This window comes from Tympanuchus pallidicinctus, unplaced genomic scaffold (assembly GCF_026119805.1).
Source record: "Tympanuchus pallidicinctus isolate F22 unplaced genomic scaffold, pur_lepc_1.0 scaffold7, whole genome shotgun sequence".
In the NCBI taxonomy this organism is placed as follows: domain Eukaryota; kingdom Metazoa; phylum Chordata; class Aves; order Galliformes; family Phasianidae; genus Tympanuchus; species Tympanuchus pallidicinctus.
In genome coordinates this window covers 23,114,891-23,136,673 of record NW_026294791.1, presented here as the reverse complement: position 1 = coordinate 23,136,673, position 21,783 = coordinate 23,114,891, and the positions used below count along the sequence as shown (strand labels likewise).

The window sequence follows — 21,783 nt, the reverse complement described above, 5'->3', positions numbered from 1 at the left end:
TTAATCTCACAAGTCATTAAGCTCTGGAATTGAATTGTTTCAGCCTTTATTTCAAGACAAGTGTGTGTTCATGTCAGTCTAGGTCAACTTCAATGTGCAGCGTGTGAAATGCCCCCTCCTGCTCTGAGCAGGAAGGTTGATCCTTTCTGAGGGACAGATCTGTTAGCATTGAGGCTTAGTCTCTCAGTTGGTGTAGCACCCTGCAGGCACCCTGCAGGCACAAGCCAGCCTGCAGCTCAGTCCTGATGGAAGAAGCTGCTTCTCAGCACTCAGTGGAGTCACTGCTTTAGCCACAGAGGTTTCCTCCACGGAGCTGAGGAGGTGTGTGTATAAAAGGTGCCAGAAATAGTATAATGTGCATGGAAATGCTCACCAAAGTCTGGAGGATTTCTGAAGCTGCCTTTGACACCTGTGTCTGCAGAGGTGGTTGCTGAGGAGTTGATCAGAGCAGGAAAGCTCTGTGGCATGGGGAAAATCTGCAAATGGAGTTTAGTTCTGACAACCTGAAGTTGCAACCCTTCCCTTTGGATGTTTCTAAGAAATAACATTCTCATGCCTATAGTATAAATACATAAATACCTTTAATAATAGACTTTGGAGCGTACAGTCAGCGAGGAGATGCTGAAATGTTGCTGGGGTTCACTGGAAGCCAGATGGTCAACTTGTCCTTAAAATCTGCCCTAGTTCAATCAGAAATGCCACAGCTGCCTGCTGTGCTCAGGGCACAGACAGTGTTGTCCTCAGTAGCTGCTGTCTGCAACATGGGCTCCTGGTCCAGTGGCCAGGAACAGCCTGTCTCTGGATTCTGGCAGAAGCCAGGCAGGGTACATATGATGCACAGATGTGTCATGGAAGTTGGGTTGTGAACCTCTTTGTGGTGCACACCTTCATAGCAAGACTCTTCGGGCCTATCCGGTCCTCCCTGAGGAGATGTGCAGACCTTCGGGTTCCACTTGGTCCGTCAGAGAGAAGTTACCAAGTGAAAGGCCTTCATGCTTCTTCCCAAACTTCATGTACCTGGATCACTTTTGGGTTGAGCCATTCTGTGTGTGTGTTTTTGAGGGAGATTCTCCTTCAGACTAACACCTCTGAGACCTGGCATCAAGATGTAAACATCCTACCTGACACATGGCTCAGGATCAATACTCTGCAGACAGCTGGGATGGCCTGCGAGCCTTCTCTCTCATAGCTGCTCCTACAGATCCCAAGGTAGCTGCAGGACCTTCCTGCAGTCCAGTTGAGTCCTGTTAGCTTCTTTTGGAAGCCCACCTTCCCTTTATGGCCTTTACCTGCCAGAGAGCATTTACCCAGTTCTCTGCAAAGGCAGTATCTTCCTGGCGTATCTTCCTGATTTAGCACTTAATTTTAGCAAATATACAGCGCGTTTGTATTATATACAGGTACTGCCAAGTGACTAGAGACACCCAGGGTTTCTCTGAATATGAACGAAGCTCGGATACATTTCTTTGGCTTTCATCTCTGTTGTCCTCAATGGCTTCACACACCCCTTTGTTGAGTGTTAGAAGGATCCATCCTAGCTGCGTAGAGCTCCAAAGAGATGCGTGCGCTATATGAAGCCTGTTTGCATTGTGATTTATCTGCACCCCAGCTGAGGCTTTCCACAGCCCCAAGGAGGGAGTCTGCCTGTACAAGTACAGCCTGGGGAACAAGCCTCCTACGTTCAAATGGATCAGTAGGAAAAGCTGTACTTTATGTTTTATGTTTCATGCCTTCATCTATGAGTTGCAAAAAATGGGATTTAGTAGAACAAGGCTAAATGTCAAATGCTGGATTGTGGCGTTCGAGCTGGTTGACAGGATGATGTTATTTTCAGCAAACAAGTAGAGTATCGTGATGAGATCTACCGCGTTGCTGCTGTTCTGGACATCTCGCTCCCAGAGGGGTGGGGCATTCTTGTTTTCTGTATTCTGCATCATCAGCTTCAGTGAGCCCTTCTCCAGGTCAGGAGAAAAAACACCCTTTAGGGACACCACATAGAGGCCATCACAGGGGATCACGATGGAGCCATTTATGACAGGAATGGAGGTAAATTCAGCACTGAGATTCATGGCCACTCCTGCAATGCTTTGGCCTGGAACAGAAGAGAGAAAAGATGATCCCATTAAGACAAATATATTCTTGATAGAAGGCAGTTTTGTACAGACTACCTGCAGGTAGGGTGGAAAAAGCATAGGAAAGGAAGAGACTGAACTAGAGAATGGTGCAGACTGGAGCTAGGTTATCATCTGTGCTAGACATACTTGATGTGCAGTGAAAGTTTTCAAGTTCCCATTCCTGAGCATGCTGCACCTTTTGGACTGCAGCTCCAGTTTGTATGAATAATTTCCCCAGGTTTCTGCTTATATATTATTTATTTACTCTATTAATTAAGACATAGAAGTAAAGCATTCCTGTGAGTTTAGGAAATATGGATTCCTCAGAGAAACAGAAAATAAAAGCATCATATAAGAGGAGGGAAAAGTTATCCAAGCTGGAAGGAAGGGAAAAAGAGCTTTCTCTGGAGATGTGGGTAAAAAAAATCCCTGCCTTTGTTCTTGGATCCTTTTGGAGAAAGTAGGATGAAAGAGCAGTGTAGACAGAAACAGAAGGAATAAATGAACACAGAGCAGAATCCGGAGAAATTAAAACTTTTCTATGAAAGGTTTTCTCTGGGAACGATCAGTATCAGTTCCCAGAGTTTTGCTAGAAATGTTCTCCTGCTGTGCTGTGCACCACACAGGGGAGGCTGATGATAAATCATCGTCATCAGGTCTCTGTCTGCACAACACAGCCCCGTTCTGCAGCGGGCAGACTTCCCAAGCTTTTTCTCTAACATGGCTTCCTGTTAGGTTAGACTGTCGGCCACCATTGTAATATTCACCAAATGCGCAAACGTTTTCATTGTGACTTGAAAATTTGAGTTGTTGCTCCTTTTGCTGAGGTGTGGCATGGGGCAAAGCATGCAAAGTACACGGTGCGCTGAGCGCTGCTGTTTCTGCCACCATGTGTATGCTCATTTTTCTCCAGGAAATCATTTGCATTTTTCATAAATCAGGAAATCATTTACTTGTTTCAGAAATACCCCAAGAGGGTACTGTGTATGCTCAGTAAATTCTCAAAAACACGTTTTCACAGAATCACAGAATGGCTGGGATTGGAAAGGACCTCAAGGATCATGGAGCTCCAACCCCCCTGCCACATGCAGGGCCACCAGCCTCCCCATTTCATACTAGACCAGGTTGCCCAGGGACCCCATCCAATCTGGGCTTGAACACCTCCAGGGATGGGGCATCCACAACCTCTCTGGGCAGCTGTTCCAGCACCTCACCACTGCCATGGTAAAGAACTTCTCCCTGACATCCAATCTAAATCTTCCCTGCCTCAACTTAAAGCCATTTCCTCTCATCCTGCAGTTATCAACCCTTTCAAAGAGTTGGCTCCCCTTGTTTCTAGGCTCCCTTGAGGTACTGAAAGGCTGCAATGAGGTCACCCCGCAGCCTTCTTTTCTCCAGGCTGAACAAGCCCAGCTCCCTCAGCCTGTCTTTGCAGGGGAGCTGCTCCAGTCCCCTGATCATCTTTGTGGCCCTCCTCTGGACCCTCTCCAACAGCTCTCTGTCTTTCTTGTACTGGGGCTCCAGACCTGGACACAGTACTCCAGATGGGGCACCACAAGAGCAGAGTAGAGAAAGCCAATCACCTTCCTGTCCCTGCAGGCCACCCCTATTCTGATGGAGCCCATTATACCATTTGCTTTCTGAGCTACAAGAGCACGCTGCTGGCTCATGTTAAGTTTTTCACCCACCAAGACCCCCAAGTCCTTCTCTGCAGGGGCTACTCTCAAGGACTGCTCCTTCCAGTCTTTTTGTTTTGTTGTTTTGTTCTTTAATGGAATGAATGCTTGTTTTAGTATGTAAGTATGGACAGCAGAAAGCTCCTCCAATTTCTTGCGTTTCATCCCGTAGAGGAAAAGCTCATTGATTAGTTTTGTACATCGTGGCACTATTCCTCTTTCCTCTGCTCTCCTGGCCTTGTCCTCCACCAACACCACAGCACCAGGCACTTGGGCTACGAGAGCCCCCAGACAACATGGGGATCCATTTGGGAACTGGGACAAGTGCCCCAGAGCACCAGGAGACCCCCGGCTGGCTGCCCACCCACCTGTGTACCGGATGAAGGTCCACTTGACTTTGTCACTGTGAGGCTGAAAAAATAAGAAGAGAAAAAAATCTATGTTAATGCCCCTGGGTCCCATTGCTTCTGCCAGTTTTGCTTTCATTTCTGTTCTGGGAACAGGACGCTGCTAGCCAGCTATGCACCTTGCTTGCGCATACTGCCATTATTATAAAGTAAAACTTTAGAGTAATTCCCAGCCAATCCAACCTTCATCCAGCAGCTGAGCACACCAGGGACATATGGTCCTGCCTGGAAAAACATCTTGGTGAGCGTGATGAAGGTAGACAAAGCAGGAAGGACCTTGGGGTGCAGAACCTCTCTGCATGGCTGCTTGAGTGCAACTGGCAGCTGGGGATGCCTGCCCACAGAGCTGGATGTGCCCTGTCTGTCACCCTCGTGCTGCAGGGCACCAAAAGGTGGCTCTGGCTTTGTAGGCTCAGAACAAGTGCTCTCGGTGCATTCTCTGCACTCCGGGTCAGGCTGTTGCAGGATGCAATGCTCCCAGTGGCTCCCTTAGAAGTGCATTAAGGCATGTTTAAAATCGGTTTGCATTTTACATGTATAACAGAAAAAGTGAATGCAAATAGAGAAGTGGGCATTTTAATGATCAGATATGCAAAGCACCAAGCTGCTGCATTAGATTTTTTTAAAATCTGAACTTAACATCTCTAACACATCTCTCATCTAAACCACAGGAGGCCCAAATCTGCAGTGTCTTCACAACCACAATTCTTCAATATCTTGCCTGACTTAAGAGTGACAGATTAAGCTGGCTGCTGTGTTTTCTTCTCTGCCTATGCTATGGGTTTTCAAAGATGTGTCAACACGCTTCTGACCAGCTATCTTTTATATTTTTTACCCCATCTGTTACAGAAACAGCAGCAGTCTCCTCACTGTGAGCATGTAAATAGTGTTGGAAGTAGCAGACTCGAGGGTGAGCACAGACAGACATGCCGACCCGTGGATCCAGTGCTGCACCCTGGCAGAAGCAAGAGGGCAGGGAAGGTGTTTAGAGTGGCAGCCTGCTGTGCTGTATGTGCTGAAGCATGAAGAGGGTGCTGGCAGTGGGAAAGGTCTGCTCTGGCACCCTCTAGTGCTGTTACAGCTGATGTAGTGCTTGAGAGGCTGGATGCAACTACCGAAGACAAGCTTTTATTGTGTCATCGCTATCTGGTGCCAGATAGAACATTACTGATCCTATCCATCACTGTAGTGGCTTGAGGCTACACTTATTATGTTTCTAGGTGCCCAAATGTACAAGCATCTCACCCTTTGACTCAAGCAGCTGAAATTTCCAGGTAGTTTCCCAACAAAATAGCTAAGTGCAGAACTGCTGAGCTTCTGAGGTCGTGCAACATCCATTGCGAGCTGTCCAGTCTGTCTGTCAGTGGACAGGGTCTGATAAAACACGTGTTTGGGACGAGCTTGTGGCAATTCTAAAAAATCAGCCCCACTGTCACTAAGGCTCTTTACATGTTTGGCAGATCTTTGGTGAAGTCTTGAAGGATTTCATTATCAATTAATCTAATAAATTTTAGGTGACTGTGCACTGAAAGTGAGTTGTATGCCAGGATTGTGACTATATCTTTCTCATCTACTTTAAACCTCTGTAAAATTACTTCCCCTGCACCTTTTCCTGCTCTGTTCAAGCAAAACCATCTTGCAATAGGTCACTAGGAGCTGTTGAGCTGCCAGTGCCATTTATTTTGCCTGCATTCATCACTAGGGGGTTTCACACCCTCTGACTATACCTGCAAGCAGTCTGCCCTTGGTCTTTCCCAGCTGGCTCAGCAGAAGGAGGTAATTTCAGCAGAGATGGGAAGTCACAAGCACTGCATACACACAAGTTACTATTGTTAATAGTTGCTCATTTGGAGGACACAGCTGAGGCTTGCTCTCCTAGCCACATGGTGATACAAACCAGCTTGCTGTACATTTTTGTTAAGCATGCTCTGTTGTGCAGATTCTCTCATTCTTGAACATGTTTCGTAACATTATTTATACTGTGTCTTTGCTGAGTAGTCCAGTGGGATTTAGGGATTTGTGAGGACAATGGAAAGTAATCAAACATGGTCTTTCTATGAAAAAGCACAGCTACTATCTAACTATTACAATTAGCATGGCACTGTCCTGCTATGGAGCTTCCCAAGAGCAGGAACAGCCTCTTGGTCACTGCCAGGCTCCAGCTCTCTGGGCCTGCCACCCAGATGGTGCTGTGCCCTCCCTCCCAAGTCTGTCTCCCTGAACTGCCCCCAGAGTCAGGTCTGATTAGCACTGCTCCCTCTGCTTTTTTAAGGTGAGTCCATGGTTATCCTACAAAGCCCTGTAATTCTCATGTGATAAAAGCCCCCCAGGGTATATAGCCCATGAGACCTCTCCCACACAGTGTGCCCTGTCAAACAGAGCACTTGGTGCTTAAAATAGTGGGAACAGGTTTTGAGCTTGCAGCGGCTGCTGCTCCTTGAGCACCCTGTTTCAGTCATTTCTATTGGGGAGGGAAACTCCAGGCCTGCATGTCCTCTCCTCATCAGCTTCTGTCTAGGATTTGTAAGGCTGACAGGCTGCGCTGCCATCTTTCTCAGGTGGCAGAAGACTCGAGTTTACATTTTTACAGAGCAGAGAACTCCTGAGAGTTGAGGGCTTGCAACCAGAGTGGGACCCTAGAGAGGTTTCTGTGTTTCATAGACTCATAGAATTGTTTGAGTTGGAAGGGATCTTTAAAGGTCATCAAGCTCCAATCCCCTGCACTGAACATACAGCTCCATTAGGCGCTGAGAGCCCCATCCAGCCTGACCTTTAATATTTCCAGGGATGAGGCATCCCCCTTTTCTCTGTGCAGCCTGTGCCTGAACCTCACTGCCCTTATCACCACCCTTATTCAAGCAGGGCACCACAGCTTCCCCATCTCCATTGGCTTTAAATGCAACTTCTCAAAAAAAAAAAAAAAAAAATAGTAGAAGACTGAACTGAATGAAATGTGTTATCTCTTAGTGTTATCAGTGACATCACTGTAAAATTTAACAACTGCTGTGAGGTACAGGACAGTGAAATTTGCTCAGAGCATGAGTGTTTTCATTGCACAGCAAAGCACCTAGAACATCAGGCCGTCTCTCCCTTGCAGTGTCATATGCCTGGCTTGCTTCTCTGTCATGTCTAAGTGAGAGGACAGAATGAACTCTGGTAACATGAAGCACAACACACTTCAAAGTAATCACTGCTCCTGGAGATGTGGGAGGGGTAGCTAGTGCATAAGCAGCACTGAAATAGCAGTGAAATCTTGTTGATAATCCTCTAGTCTGCAAACGTGTGAAAGAGGAAAATGTACTTGCTGCAGGTTTACTAAAAGTTTACAAATCTCAAGCATCTCAGTTAGGCATATTGTCTGCAGTATGTAAATGAAACCCTCTGGTCTCATATTCAGCATTTTTCTCTCGTGTAGACACACACAGGCTTGAACCGTCCTCTGCAAATACAGATGGCTGTTCCCAAAGCCCAGTGTGCATGCAGCCTGGGAGCACTGTAGGGTTTCCAGATTCTTGCTAGAGCTGTCACAGGCTAGCTTGCATTCTGACATATCTACCTGCATATATAGTATATTTTAAAATTCAGGAGAAGTTTATAAGCTACCTGGTTTCTGGTCCTTCATTTTGCACTTAATAAAAGTAACTATCCACTCAGACAATCTCAATTAAAAGAGCATACACAAGTCACTGCAAGTCAGCTCACTAGCAGCTGATGAGGTGGTGGGGCTGGAGTCATGGGGGGACAGACCTCTTCCAAGGGTGCTGCTGCACAGTGCATTCCTGGAACCATCCCACTTCTTGACAGCTTGTCCCCCAGCCCTGAAGTTGGTGACACGGGGCACTATTGTGAGGACAAGAGGTATAAGAAAGGTGTGAGAATTATTAGGAATGCATCAGAACCCTACGGCTAGAATAGGGATAAACCTTTGTCTTTGCTAACGAAGCCCCATACTAAGTTCTACAGGCCAGAAGACAATGGGTTGAACAAGAGCTCTTACCGTCCAGAGTTGCAGAGAATCTGTACCAAGGTAAATCAAGCAGGCAAGCAGTAATATCCACTGAGTGGCTGCAGACACGAGGTACAGCGTGTTCCTCTTAGCCTGTCCTTTTTGCCAGCCCTTCCACTCATCATCACTCACGATGCCAGCAGGCTCCTTTTCACAGTCCTTCTGATCGTTGTGCTTTCTCAATTCCGTATCTGACTGTTCTTCCATCTCTGCCAACAGGGCAGGGACGAGGAGCACAGGAGGGCCTGTGGAGCACAAAGCGGATGAGATAGGTGCTCCTGCCCCAGGAGCAGAAATGAAATGAACACGCTGCCTTCAGGAGAGGGTTTTATGTGCACAGAGGCAGGCAGGGGAACTTCTTTGTGACTAATCTGAATTTCCCCTTCCTTCTTTCTTTCTTTCTGTCTTTTCTTTATTCTTTTTTTTTTTTTTTTTTTTTTTTTTTTTTGTGAATGTGGGGGCTGGTTTGTTGCATCCCAGTTCAGTTTTGAGTAAGGGCCTTTGAATGTAGATGTGTTTATGTGTTTATGTCTTTCATAGTTTCAGCTGTGGATCTCTTGATATGTGATGTTTCCAATGGTAGCTAAGAGTTGGATGGACACTGATCTCTCTGAGCAGTCTTTTGACAGTAAAAGCTCTCATCTTTCTGTTCAGCTGCAGGTTGGGGGTTTACAGAGCGCTGGCTGCCTGCCTGGTTTGTAGAGTATGATGCTGCTGAAATCTCTTTTCTGTAAAGAAGTAATTAATAGGAGGGAATATCAGACAAATGGAAGACATGAAGAATTGGAGACAAAATATGTCCTTTGTCTTCACCTTTGTCTTCTACCTTTAAGGCCATGGGATGCTGCATGAAACTTATGAGAGAGAAAATGGAGAACTGCTCATGGAGCATCCCTGCACCCTGCCCCTACAAGTGAAGGGACAGCCCTGGGCCATCAGGCTTCCCTCCTGGAAGATCACTGCCTTTTGGGACGCTGAAAACTTGAAATGCAAATCCAGTTTTTCCTATCTGTCCAAGGGCCTGTATTACATGTTCCTCTGCCGCCTCTCCTCCCAACACTCCCCCTTTGCTTAGTCTTCTTGTGACACTCGCATGTGATGTGTGAGTTGATACATGACAGTTGTCTGCAGCAAGGGCCATCTCCTGAGCATGTTTTGGGTGACAAGATGCAAAGCCTCTTTGGAGGCTGTCCACCACTGCTTTCTGTCACTCTTTCAGACACATTTTTTTTTGTTGTAAATCAGCATATCGTGACCAGAGTCAGGTGCTACCTTCTCCCAGTGAGGATCAGGCCCATTGGGAGTGTTACAATGCATTCATCTGTCAGGTATGAGCTGTCAGAAGTTTCCCTTCCCCAAAATGTTCTCTCTTAACTTGTCAACTTGTCACAAGGCACATGTCCTGACAAACATGTACTCTGCATGCAGAGAAAGCAAGAATAAAGTTTTTTTCATATGGGTTTTTTTTTCCATTTAAACAAGGATATTTCTTATAAACATGATTGAACAAAGGATGGAGTGCAGCACTTGGGTGAGCAAACTTCTATGAGGACACACAGCTCCTCAGTACATTTATTCCTGAGAAATAAACTCAGTTGGCAAAAGCTGGTAGATTGAGTCAGGAATACACTGGTATTTGTCTTAAGAGCAGGCCAGAAGTCATGAAAACTTACTTAAAAAATGCTCAATTTTAAAATTTTCTGTTACTTCTTGGGTGCATGGGAATTCCTGTCCCACTTCTGCCAGCAGCTGCTCACTGGGGCATACTCAAGCCCCACGCTGAACCCCAGCTCACCAAGAGGTCCAGGAACAGCTCTAACCCTCTTTCCTTGTCCCAGATATGACTGATGCCATGGTGAGGAGAAGTGATGCTGCCTCTGAGAAGTTCCCTCTGACCTAGATGGCATTGCTCCCAGCACTGAGCTCAGGTTTAGCCAAGACCTGAAGAGGAGCAAGGCAACACTCTGTGGTGCTGCAGAGGCCCACTGAAGCTGTGGGGACACGGAGAGGGAGGTTGTTTGTTCCTGCAAGTCTGCAACATCCTATCTCATCTACCTGCTTCCATGAAAGGTCCCCAAGAAACAGGCTCCGTGTTTCCAGCCATGGTGTCCATCCGTAACAGGCTTAGTGAAGAGATTTATTAATCTTAGTGTGTCTTCAGAATAGCTTTCCAGTGGGGAAAAAAATCTACCTCTGGGTCCTTCCCCATGACACTATTTTCAGCCAGCTGCAGCTCCTGGCCATGGCGGCCAGGAAGCTGGGACCAGGCTCTACTGATGCCACAGGAATGGCTGCAAACATCTGCACCTCCTTGTGCCCTGAGGTGCCTGCTTTGGGCACGGCTCAGGGCAGGTGCCCATCACTCGCAGTCCCCATGGCAGAAGCAGGGAGGAGCACTGTGAGGCAGGCTTGTCCAGAACCTGTGCTCCTACCTGTAGCGAGAGCCATCAGCAAGGGGCTGCAGAGGCAATCAGCACAGATCTGGTATAGGCTGCCAGTGAGCCTGGCAGTGGTTCAGTGGGGAATCACTGAAAGAGAGAGTAATCTTTACACCACATCTGCCTTCCTGGAAGAGTAGGCACTGCCATGTACCAGAGTAGCTCTGCCAGATGCAGCAGCCCGCTCTCTCCTATTGGCCCTCCAAGGAAGGAAACTGTTTCACAGTTGCTGCTTGGTTTCTACAAAAATACTGGAGATGCTAAGACATTCCAAACCAGCGTGACCCCATAATGCTCACATTCTGTTATGTGCTTTTGATCCAGACACAATGTCTCACTCATCTCCCTTCCCACTTTGGATATTGCACTGGTTTTGTTTCTAAAAGAATGTACCCTGAAAATGTGGGTGGAGGTTGTGCATATGTATGTCTGAAATTGCTCTGTCATTTCTGTACTCCCCCAGTGCAAGTGTTGCTTAGCCTGGGTTAATAACACAGGCGGCACTGAGGATCGAAAGCTGCATTTCAAGTAATGTATCTGGCATTGTGTCCGAAACAGGAAAGAGGACAGCTCATTCTGTGCCATCATGAACAATGATGCACAAACTACCTTCCGCGGTTTTAATTGCCTTCATCTTGTCCGCCTGCCTTGCATATTGAAACCCAAGTGCATGCAGGGTTGGTGGTTTCAAATACTTGCTATGAGATCCCCTGCTTGCACTCCCACAGGAAATCTTCCTAGCTTCTGGTTTCTTTGTCATCCCAGTCATTTTCCAAAGACATGCTTCCTGCTGGTACTGACAGCAAAATTATTCCTGCCAGAACTGATGGCTAAACCTTGGCTAACGCATATTGACCATGGTTGAGGCTCAGTCCTGCAGTGTCACCCCTCTACCAGATCTTGAAGCTGCTACCCATCAGCGTCCCCATGCCATGAGGCTGCTATACTCCAGCCCGTGGGATGAAGCAAAGAGCATCCTCACCATAAAATGCAGCTCCTGGCCCATTGGGAGCATTGCACATATGTGAGGGCTCTTCTCCAAGGCCTGGGAGACCCTGCAGGCACCCTTCCCAATTCTGATCCTATTTCCTGGGAAAGTACTCTTAGAACCCCAAAGGAGGAAACTGGGAGTTACATGGGTCAGATGAACTTCTCAGAAGAATAGGAGAACAACTGATTGAACTGTTTATAAACATCTAGAAAGAAAAAGGAAATGAGAAGCAACCAGTGTGGGTTTCCAGGAACAAAAGATAAAGTTGTCTTGTGAGGGATAAGAAAGTCTCGGGCACAGGAGTAGCTGTAGGAATTTGTGGTGTCTTTGGTAAGAAGTTTGACTCTTTTTTGTTACACTGATGATTAAAGATCTGTATGAAATCACTGCTAGACAGAAGCAGAGCAAGTTGAGTGATTATTGATGGTTTGGTGACAAAATGGAAGGACCTGTCCTAAATTCAGCACCTCTCTGCAGTTCCAGAGCTCCAAGTGTTTTGAACACAGTTGACTGTGAGCTTGGCAACACTGATGCTCCTTTTGAGGCAAGGTATCTCAGGCACTTTCTGGCTCTTCTCAGTAGTCTTTGGCTCTAATTTAAAGGGCTGGCATCTACTTGGAGCGCAGTGCTAGCAGAGATCTGCTGTTGCTCTCGTTGGTGCCATCAGGTAGTACAACTTATACCCAGTGCTGTCCTTTCATGTGCAGTTCCTTATTGTCCACCGACAGCTATCTTTACCTTGGGGGTCTTGGCTCATGCAATCTGATGAAGCAGAATAGCAGGAAATAGCAACTGAAGACTCGTAGTTGTGCAAGAGTGTAGCAGAAATGCTAAGTCACAGCATGAAGCAGTGATTGAGCACCTGGTGGGAAGGCAGGGCCAACCCAGGGGAGTTCAGGTGCGTGCAATGAACCTGAGTGACCTGAAGGGCTGGAGCCAGGATCCACACATTCCCAGGCCTCATTTAAGGGCTGGCAGTGGAGGTGAGGGTATCTTGCTGGAGATCTGTGCCTACCTGAGACCTTCCAAAGGTAAGCAGTTTTTTTCTTCCTTTGTTTCTGCACCCATAGCTGCTGCATTTAGGTTTGTTCTTCTTTGCTGTAGGGTTGTGTCACTCTGCTATTATTGCTATTCTTTCAATCATGTTATAGCATTACAAAGAGAAAAAAGCAAAGCATAGGACAGGCAACATTTTCTTCCAGGTCTAGCTGCTCAGCATGTGCCTTATCTAGTGCTCTTTTAATGCTTTCAGGATTAATTGAACTGAGCCAGTCCTACTTATCAAGGTAAATGCATTTAACCCCAGAATATTGTGCACTCCTGCTTCAGTGTCTTGCAACCATATGAACTATTTTCCATGCTTTGGTTTTGTTCTCATGTGACATTTTCATGCTCCTCACTTACAGCCACTCTTTGGCTGCTAATGCTCCAAGAATTTCTGCTAGCAGAGGCATTGGGCCAGGAGGTTGTATGATTCAGACAGTTTTTTGGCAGTGAAAAGCAGAGGAGGAAACTGTGGAAACGCTGTGAAATTCATGAATCAAATCCTGGGCATCTATGGCTTGGTGCCATTAAGAGTGGAAAAGATCTCTAAGGTCATCAAGTCCAATCATCCAACCACCAATCTATGCCTGCTAATCCATGTCCCTCCATGCTGCATCTCTGTGGTTCTTGAATGCCTCCAGGGACAGTGACACCAACGCCTCACTTCAGAGCGCTGTGCTGGGATCTTTCCAAGTAAGTAGCGGGGTGAGTAGCACCCCTGTGGTTCTACTGCTGCATGTAAACATGTTCCCCAGGACTGCCACAAGGGTTGTTGTAATCCCTTGGTGAGGAGAAGGCTCTTTTTCAAGAGGATGGTTGCATAAGCCCAATTCCAAGAACTGGCTGCGCTAAACACAGAAAATCCAGGCAGGATTAGGGCTTCTGATAGTGCCAGCGGGTTTTCCCAACCCTTAGGGACTGTGGTGTGCCCAGCACAGGCCATATAGCATCTGCAGCAGAGCTACATGTTTAATGGCAACATGCTACCGTCGTCTCATGGTGCTGAGCTCCCAGTGGACCAGAGTGCAGTCCTGTGCAGTCTCAGAGCTGGGGGAGGTCAGTATCCCCTCACCATGAGCAATGGCATGTTACAGCAGAGCTGTGAGGTTTTAAGGCCAGCTGTACCACTTCTTTACTTTTTTTTTTCTTTTTTTTTTTTTTTTTCCCACCAGAAGAAACTTTCCAGGTTGATGGTGACCTTTGCCTTGAGCATTATCTCTTTCCAGTGAGCCCCTGTGGATTTTGCTACTGTCTCTGAGTGGACTTCACTCACCATGACTTCAACTGAGTGGGCAGGGGCTGAGTGTTTGCTCTGGCACCTCTGAAAGGTTGAGGTGAACTTAGTCATACCAGTTTTCCTTCCTGTTCCTCAGTAAGAAATCACGCCCATAGCATTAGATTGTAAAATAACAGGAGACAAAAGTCAAATAAATCTTTCAATATCTTTCTAGAGAAGAGAAACAATTGATGCCAATACTAATAAAGATAAAGCTTCCACTTAAAAAACGCAGGTTCTTGCGTAGAGCTGCTGGGCTTGGCCAGTTTTCTCCCAGTGAAGCTTCCAGTAGGGTTGGACACCCCAGGAAGGGATGTGCAGCCAATGATGCTCCATGTGCATCCCTGTCCTGGAAAGAGTTAAAGATGTGGCTTCTCTTGCTTATCTAGTGCTGTCTTCATCAGTCTGTCTGCTTCCCTTTATTACTCCTATGGGAGTTTTTTGTTTCTAAAACTCTCCCCTTGAAAGTTGCAGCTCCTGATTCTTCCAGTGGGTCTCTAATATTGCATTAAACAGTTGGAGAAGTGTAGGATGAATGTTCCTGTCCCAGCTAAACCACTGGGAACACCTGTGTAGTGCTATTTCCTACTTCAAGACATGAGTCCATGTGTCTTTTCACAGCTATTTTATTGGGATCAGACAGCCAGCCTTTTCTAACCAGCATACATGTAATGCCATTGTATGTGCCTCTCAAGATCATCACCCAGTAGTCATAGGACTTCAGGGACTAAGTCAAAACCAGGTGTCAACAGAATTATGTTGACCACATAACGCTATCTTCCTCACGTACATTATGAACTCTTTTCCCTTTTTTGTTTTCTAAGTATTGCTTTATCATTTTTAACAGTTATCAGATTAAACGTCTGCCAAAATTGTTTCCTTCGTAAACACTTCTGAAAGAGCTCTTGATTTTTTTTTTATTTTTTTTTTTATTTTTTTTTTTTTTCCATCCACAAACAGTTACTTTTTTTTTTTTTTTTTTTTTTTTCCCATCTGGTCAGCTTAGCTCATAACTTTCCCCAGTTTATATTAGATCTGATGAACCATCTGGTGCCTATATTACTGTCTGGGACTGCCCTCTGTTTGCTCACACTGACCATCATCAGACAGCAGTCACTACTTTCTGAGCAACTGCCACCTTCAGAGAGAAATTACCTTTCTTTGCCCTGAGAAGCACCTCATGCAGCCTGTCCTGCTGCTGCAGGCACATGGTGGGAGTGGGCACCAACCTTGCTCAGCCTCAGCAAGGCAGCACAACCTTCTCACTGGTGGCTTTCTCTTTTATTCTTCACTCCTTTTATTTATGAAAGATCCAATTGCCTAAATGCAGCTTGAATGGGCTGGGGAGTTTTTACCCCAACAATATCCCCATAAGGCATAATCTTTCACCTTTGGGACAGATTTTAAAGCATATCTCAAGCGAATTGCACGCTTGGTGTGATGTGAACCTCACAGGCAGAGCAGCCAGTATTTCTCAGGTGCCATATATCTCTTGCAGAACTACACAGTGAGCAGCTCCGATGCTGCACGTTGTGCTGGGCAGGACCCCAGCTGCTTGCAGGAACATCCCACAGCTGTGGTGCATGGAGCGCCCACAGCCATCACACAGCCATGCATTTTGGTATGCACGGGGCTCCCCAAATGAGTGCATGCAGCCCCTCTGCACTGTGTGTTCGGAGGGCAGCGAGACAGCAGTGAGAGCCCCAAATGAGTAAGCCTGGCCTGAGGTTTTCTCTGTATTACGCACAGCAGCCCTCACACTCCGACGGGCTTTAACAGGGGATGGCACTGTGGCTCCCAGCCCTCGTTCTGGGATCCTACCTCATGGCTGTCACCCTTCAGCCCCCAAGCACACAGGCAGCCATAGGAGGGGTATGATGCTGCAGGACGCAAGCATGAGCTGGTACAAGCTGCCAGCCTTGTGCCATGGGTGTTTGCTGCTGACAGATGCTTCGCTTTCTCCCTCAACTGCTGCTTTCAGAGGTCCTTAAGTGAAATACAAACAGCTCTGCTAGGTTCTGGGGAGGGTTCTAAGGACATAAGAACACAGCAGGCTGTCAGGGCAGGTTCTGGGGCCTGCAGGGGCAGCTAGGAGGGAAGGGAGCAGCCACCTGAGTTTGCTTACAGGAGCACCTCTGGGAAAGCCTGCACTGAGGTTGCTTTGTGTTGGGGTTTGCCATATCCATCAGACCAAGAGAGATGAGGGTGCTGCAGCACTGACATTCTAGCATTGGCACTGAGCACGCACACAGATGCTGTATGTGCATGTATAAATGTAGTTTGTGTATACATGCAATTCATGTATATGTACACAGCCATGCAGCTCAGCACATGCACAATACCTAGTCACTTGCAAACAGCACAAATGGCCTCACCCTATTCCCCTTGCTGACAAATCAGCATGAAAGCCCACAAGCAGAATATATATATATATATATATATCTGTGCAATATAGATTCCTCCAGCCACTGCTGTGCCACACACAGTGTGTGCAGCCTATCCCCTGACTCCCACACCACTTACCACAGTCACCAGCCGGCCTGGCTTGCTGTGTGCTAGCACTTGCACACACCATCATGCATCCTGCAGTTCCTGCAGCTGCTAGGGTTCGATGCTCCCTCTGTGTACTGCTGCTTCCGCTTCCTTACATGCTCTATGCTTTGAACAGAGCTCCTCACCTGGGAGACAGCTATAAAGAGAGCTCAGTCAGAAGACATGGCACAGCCAGAGCAGCACCCCAGTGCCCTTTTTGTCCTTTTTCCCTGTTTTTCCATGCTTGTTCCTCCCCAGACTGCACTGGTCCCTCCCTTTCTCCTTGTTCTTCCCACAGACATCCCACGATAATCCCTACACAATCCCCAAAGGCTCTTCTTGGCATACCATAGCAAGTCTGTGTGCCTTTGAGTAATCACGCCTTGTGTTTTCTGGACAGACAAGAGAGTGCTGCGCTCCTCGGGGCGGACGCAGGGGCCCTGGGGATATGTCAGAGTCTGATCCCAGCAGTACTCTGTTCTTCTCTGTCTGCTGCTTCTGGAACACACACACTGAACAATACATCCATTTTTTTTCAATAGCTGCAGCCTTCAGGATAGGCTCCTGCGCCAATACTGAGCGGAAAGACCGTTGAGTATTTTTACCATGAGACCACGGGAACGGTGAGTTATGACTCTGGCATTTCATGACAACTTTTTCTTGGTAAATTATCCCCTTCTTGTGTAGTGCTCAGGGATTCTGTGCTTTTTTTAAGTCCATGTGATATTTTTAGACATTCTTATAGTGCTCTAATTTTAGTAGCTTTTGCAACATATTACTCACTCTGCAAAAGGGAAGAGTTCACTCCCCTGAGTTCTTTCCCCTGCCAACACAAACTCTCCCACTAAGGCTGGAAGAGGAGAAGAGCCCACGTTGTCTTGTTTCATAGCATTTCCTTCCCTTTGCCCCTGCTGCCCGGAGCAGGGAAGGAGCTGCGTGTATTGTATTAACTGCTCTTTTATTAACAGCTGTCACAGCCACAAGAGCTGGGATGCGGTTGGGTCAGTGCAAAAAAAGCCAGATACACCAAGGTGATGCAGAACCCCTGACCTGTGGGCAGGCTGACCTGTGGGCAGGAGCTAGGAGCTGGTTCACGCCCATTGTGCCAAGCCAATAAGCACACAGAGTCAGAATCCCATAGAGGTCCTCTATTCTTAGCAACCTGTGGTGCAGAGGCACGTGGACGCATTTCCTTTGAGATTTGAGGAGGAAAAGCATTTGCTCATGCCTTAACTTGCTTCAACTTGTCTGACCTGGGTATAGCACTCAGCAAAGTCCCTGCAGGGTTTGCCCATGACCGGGCTGCTTCTCCACCTTCCCAGCCTGTGCCTGCAGCTGTGCCATCTCCTCCAAACTTTGCCCAATGGAACCATCGTCAGTGCTCCTTGCACTGGCCAGAGGAAGAGAAACCAGACTGCAGCTTCAGGAGGGGGAGGCCTGGCTGCCATGTCATGGGCATGGCTTGGAGCCAGCCCTGCCCTAGCCCTTTGCCCTGGCTTGCCCATCTGTTCAGGGCAGGAGCATCCCTCTGGGACAGGCACATGTTCTCCTTAGGGCAGCGCCAGTGACAACCACAGCGCAGGATGTCTCTCACTCACTGTCTCCCCATGACTCAACTAGGTCAACCAAAGGCAGGCGGCAGGCAAGCAAGGAGGCAGCTGTAGTGCAAGTGGGGCTTTCTCAGCTCTGATGGCTCTGGTTGATTTGGCATTTCTTCTGGCCCCAATTTGAAGATGGGAGTGATGGGAAGTCTGATCACACTTTGGTCTGCTCTTTCACACATCCTTAGGAGTTCCCTGTGTGACATATTTATGAACCATTATGAACCTGTGTGCCCAGCAGGCTGGTGCAGTGTCAGCATGCTGCAAGGGTTACCTCCAGCTGGTGTTCCCCTAGGTGGCATGGTGGAGTGTGGAAGTACCCATGAGAGGTCTTGTTGTGTTCCAGGTGCCATCACACCTCAGACAGCTCACACAGCACTTTACCAAGACATGGGCACAAAACACTCCCAGCCTTTTTTTGCTAATTCCCCTTCTTGTGTTTCTCCCAGCAGGAATGGCACCACAATAATAGTTATAATGGGTGAGTAGCATTTATGGTTATGCCTCATCAGTGACAACATTGCTGTCTAAAAAATCAGCGTAGGTCTGAATAGAGATGCTGGTTGATACCGGAAAATAAAGCCCCTGTGTTTTTATGGGACACCCACCCCTGGCTTTTGTGATGCATCAGCCCTGCTTGGCAGGCATTGCTTTCCTATGGTAACACTGGAGTGAGTGGGTCCATTTTAAACCCATTGTCCCCAAGGCATCAGGTCAGCAGGAGAGTTGGAACTGCTGCTTCTTGATCTGCTTTGCTTCCCAGTATTTTATATGTTGTTTGTTTGTTTGTTTGTTTTACTGCACTTATGCTGAGAAGCCAAAGTTTTTGTGGGGGGTGAGGGAAGGTAATTGGTGGTTGAACAAAAAAATTTTTAAAAATCCCAGAGAAGTTCAGCTGATAATGCAGAGGAGTCATCTGCGTAGTGCTAGGAGAGGGCGCAGTCATGTCTCTCCAGCCAGTGATATCATCAATACCACTATGACTTGTGCAGAATATAGGTTGGAACAAACAGAATTGCCGGTGTTGGCTGGAAACGTTCAGGTGCAGTGTGTGTCTGCAGGCAGCTGCATGGCCAAACAGCAGCCTCAGTCACACAACAGTCCCTGGTTGAGAGCTGAACTTGGGTGCTAAAACTCCCCTAGCATGTCCAGAGAGCCGTGGCACTTTCTGGCACTCCTCCAGCTACCATTTTATCCAGCGAATGAGCAGTTGAAGCAAACTTTGTCATTCCTAATCGCATCATCCACCTTTGGGAAGCCCTGGTCAAGGAAGGCAGGCAGGCTGCCTGCATCTTTTCACATCTCATATCCAGTCCTAGGCTGCTAAAGATTAGGATCCCATCCTCAGCTAGATACTGATGCAGAGATGTGATCTGGCCATGGGGGAGGCAGCCGAGTGATGAGGTTGGCTTTCAGTCTCACAGGCATGGGGAAGCTGCTGGAGGCACTTGCTGTCTGGGAAGCCAGCTCCTCTGCAGCAGGTGGCTGCAGCAAGGAATCGTGTAAGCTCCCAGGAGAGCAGCGTTGCTCGCTGGTGCTTATAGTTGTGGTTACTCAGCACTGTCACATGCCCTGGTTGGTACTGAATCCAAGAGAAATGAGTTTGTTTGTCTTGGGTTTCCTGTGGGTTCTTGCATTATGAATTCCTTTGAGTTACTGGATCTTGACTTTCTCTGAGACTAGTGCTCTCATTTACTGCACGCAAGGTCCAAGAGAGGATAAACTACAGGACATAATCACGGGGAGTAGCAGCAGTAGGATGGTGATGGCTCTGTCATACATCAACTTGATAAGGTCAGCCACATCGTCCTCATGGAGAGCAGCCAAGGTGCTCCAGGTGCAGCTGAGGTAACAGTTCCTTCCCTCACAGTCCCCATGCTCCTGAAAACAGCACTGTGTTCCCATACAAACTGTAATAATTTGGATGTTTTGAAAGGTCCTTGCCAGCGGTGAGGGACTCCAGACACACTTCTGTGTTGCAGTACTGCTTCCCGTTAGGCTTGCATGTGATTTTCTTTTCTTTAGTGCTTCACCAAGATTCTACTACCCCACTGCGAAGCACATCTCATCTGTGCAGCTGTCTTTGGGAAAAGGGCTATTAACCTCCTGTATTATTTAAAAAAAAAAAAATGGGATCTGCAAGCACAGTATCTGTAATGCACAGCACAGGGGTGTGAGATGGTGTTGTGGGTTCGAGCCTGTTCTCACCATTAACCTGTCTTCTCAGGTCTGTGCCAGCACTGGGGTATGCCCCCTGCCCTTGATGTCCCCAACCCTAACCCTGCCACTGCTACCAGCTTCACGCCTGTGACGCCAATGGTTGTGACAGCAGGAAAGATGATCTCCTCCAGTCATCTGGCCTGCAGCCACGTCATCTCTTCATCAGCCTTTGGGGAGTGCTTCCCACCCTGCACATGGCTGGAGGCCGGTGTCTCTGGCCAGGGGCTGCTGCCTTGGGTCTCTGCCCCCGGTGCTCTGACTCACCAAGATGAGTCTGAAACAAAGAGCTCTCGTAAAATCTACAGGAAGATGTATGCGAAGATAGAGATCTCATTTACCGAGACACCACCAACTCCTCACTGGAATCAGCAAATGAAAAAGTAGCACTCTTGTGCCCAGCAAAACCCCAGACCTGCTTACTGGGTAAACTCTGAGCCAGGTAGGAGTAGGGCACAGCAGAGACATGAAGCAGTGAGCTTCAGGCTAGCGATCCCAGGAGAGAATTGGATGTGAGATGAGGTACTTCAAAAACATCTGAAATGAGCAGAAAAACCACAGATAGGGACAGGGTGAAGATGTGGCTAAACTGCTGAGGAATTCCCCCCATGGAGTGCACCACGCATCACCGTTAGCTGCTGCCTCCCAGCCCCACACGGCCACCATGGAGCCAAGGGGAGGCTTGGGGGGATTTCTGCAGGGACTGGGGCAGCACATGGGGCAGCACATTGGGAAGCAGAGCCTCATGCAGCAACCCCAACTTACAGCTCCATTTCTCCAGACTGTAAATGAGACAGAGTACAGCACGCACTTGCTTCAGCCGCGCAGGGCAGGTGGCACTGCTATCATGCCCTGACATGCCTTAGACATGCCTCCATGCTCTGCTATCTGAAAGGGATCCTTAGCTTTCTTCCCTCCCTGGTTTCAGTTTTGAAAGCAGCAGCAGCTCCATACCACAGATGTGGCAGGAGATGCTCTTACAGTCCCCTCAGTGCCCGGGCGAGAGGTCAGCCTGGTCCACAACTTCAGCCCAAGGCAGAGGGCAGCGTGAGGCTGAGGGCACACTTCCAGAGGGACTGGATGGTTGTTTTGAGAAAACACTGGGAAAGGGCTCATTCCAGCCCCTGCTGCAGTGCAGGCTCTGAGGGGCATCCACTGTTTTTTTTCCTCTACAGTTGTCATTGTCGGAAACCATTAAGGAATGAGCCAGCAAAGGCCCGGAAAGATTCCACGAGTAATAATCTTGGAGCTTTGCCCAGGCTTAACAACAGAATAACAAACAACAACATGAACAAAGGGAGAGCAGGCTGTGCACCAAGAGGTCTCCAGTGGCAGCAGGATCTATGAAGTAAGTCCATTCTTTTGGTTGTTTTCTACATACTCCCATTTACTAGAAGCAAAAGTGGTGTTAGGAGACCATTTCTGAGACCGTGATGGACAGAGGGGTTGGGGTACCAGGAGCACACCCTTGTTGTAATGCC

The 21,783-nt window shown here is 47.7% G+C and overlaps 1 protein-coding gene and 1 long non-coding RNA gene across 11 annotated transcripts in view; one reads left to right on the top strand and one right to left on the bottom strand.

The window, feature by feature from the left end:
* The window catches only part of LOC128072668 (uncharacterized), a 112,524-nt gene that overhangs the window by 84,867 nt on the left and 5,874 nt on the right, over positions 1-21,783 (top strand). For 3 of the 10 annotated variants that reach the window (XR_008202391.1, XR_008202383.1, XR_008202387.1), the window contains one exon: positions 17,027-21,667. This is a non-coding gene — a long non-coding RNA (uncharacterized LOC128072668). The other 7 variants (XR_008202388.1, XR_008202392.1, XR_008202385.1 and 4 more) reach the window with 7 other exon arrangements.
* Positions 563-10,489, bottom strand: TNFSF4 (TNF superfamily member 4). Its single transcript, XM_052666697.1, has 3 exons — positions 8,195-10,489; positions 4,159-4,201; positions 563-2,092 (listed from the first exon to the last, which is right to left on the bottom strand). Exons 1-3 carry the CDS (start codon positions 8,408-8,410, stop codon positions 1,737-1,739), a joined length of 615 nt encoding a protein of 204 aa, XP_052522657.1. The 5' UTR covers positions 8,411-10,489; the 3' UTR covers positions 563-1,736.

Bases quoted from the DNA above. Each gene is read 5' to 3' on its own strand.
- TNFSF4 (XM_052666697.1), bottom strand. From the start codon at position 8,410: ATGGAAGAACAGTCAGATACGGAATTGAGAAAGCACAACGATCAGAAG. The intron at 4,202-8,194 runs GTAAGAGCTCTT...TTATTTTTTCAG, and splicing joins ATTCTCTGCAACTCTGGACG to CCTCACAGTGACAAAGTCAA. The intron at 2,093-4,158 runs GTGGGTGGGCAG...CTTCTGTTCCAG, and splicing joins GACCTTCATCCGGTACACAG to GCCAAAGCATTGCAGGAGTG.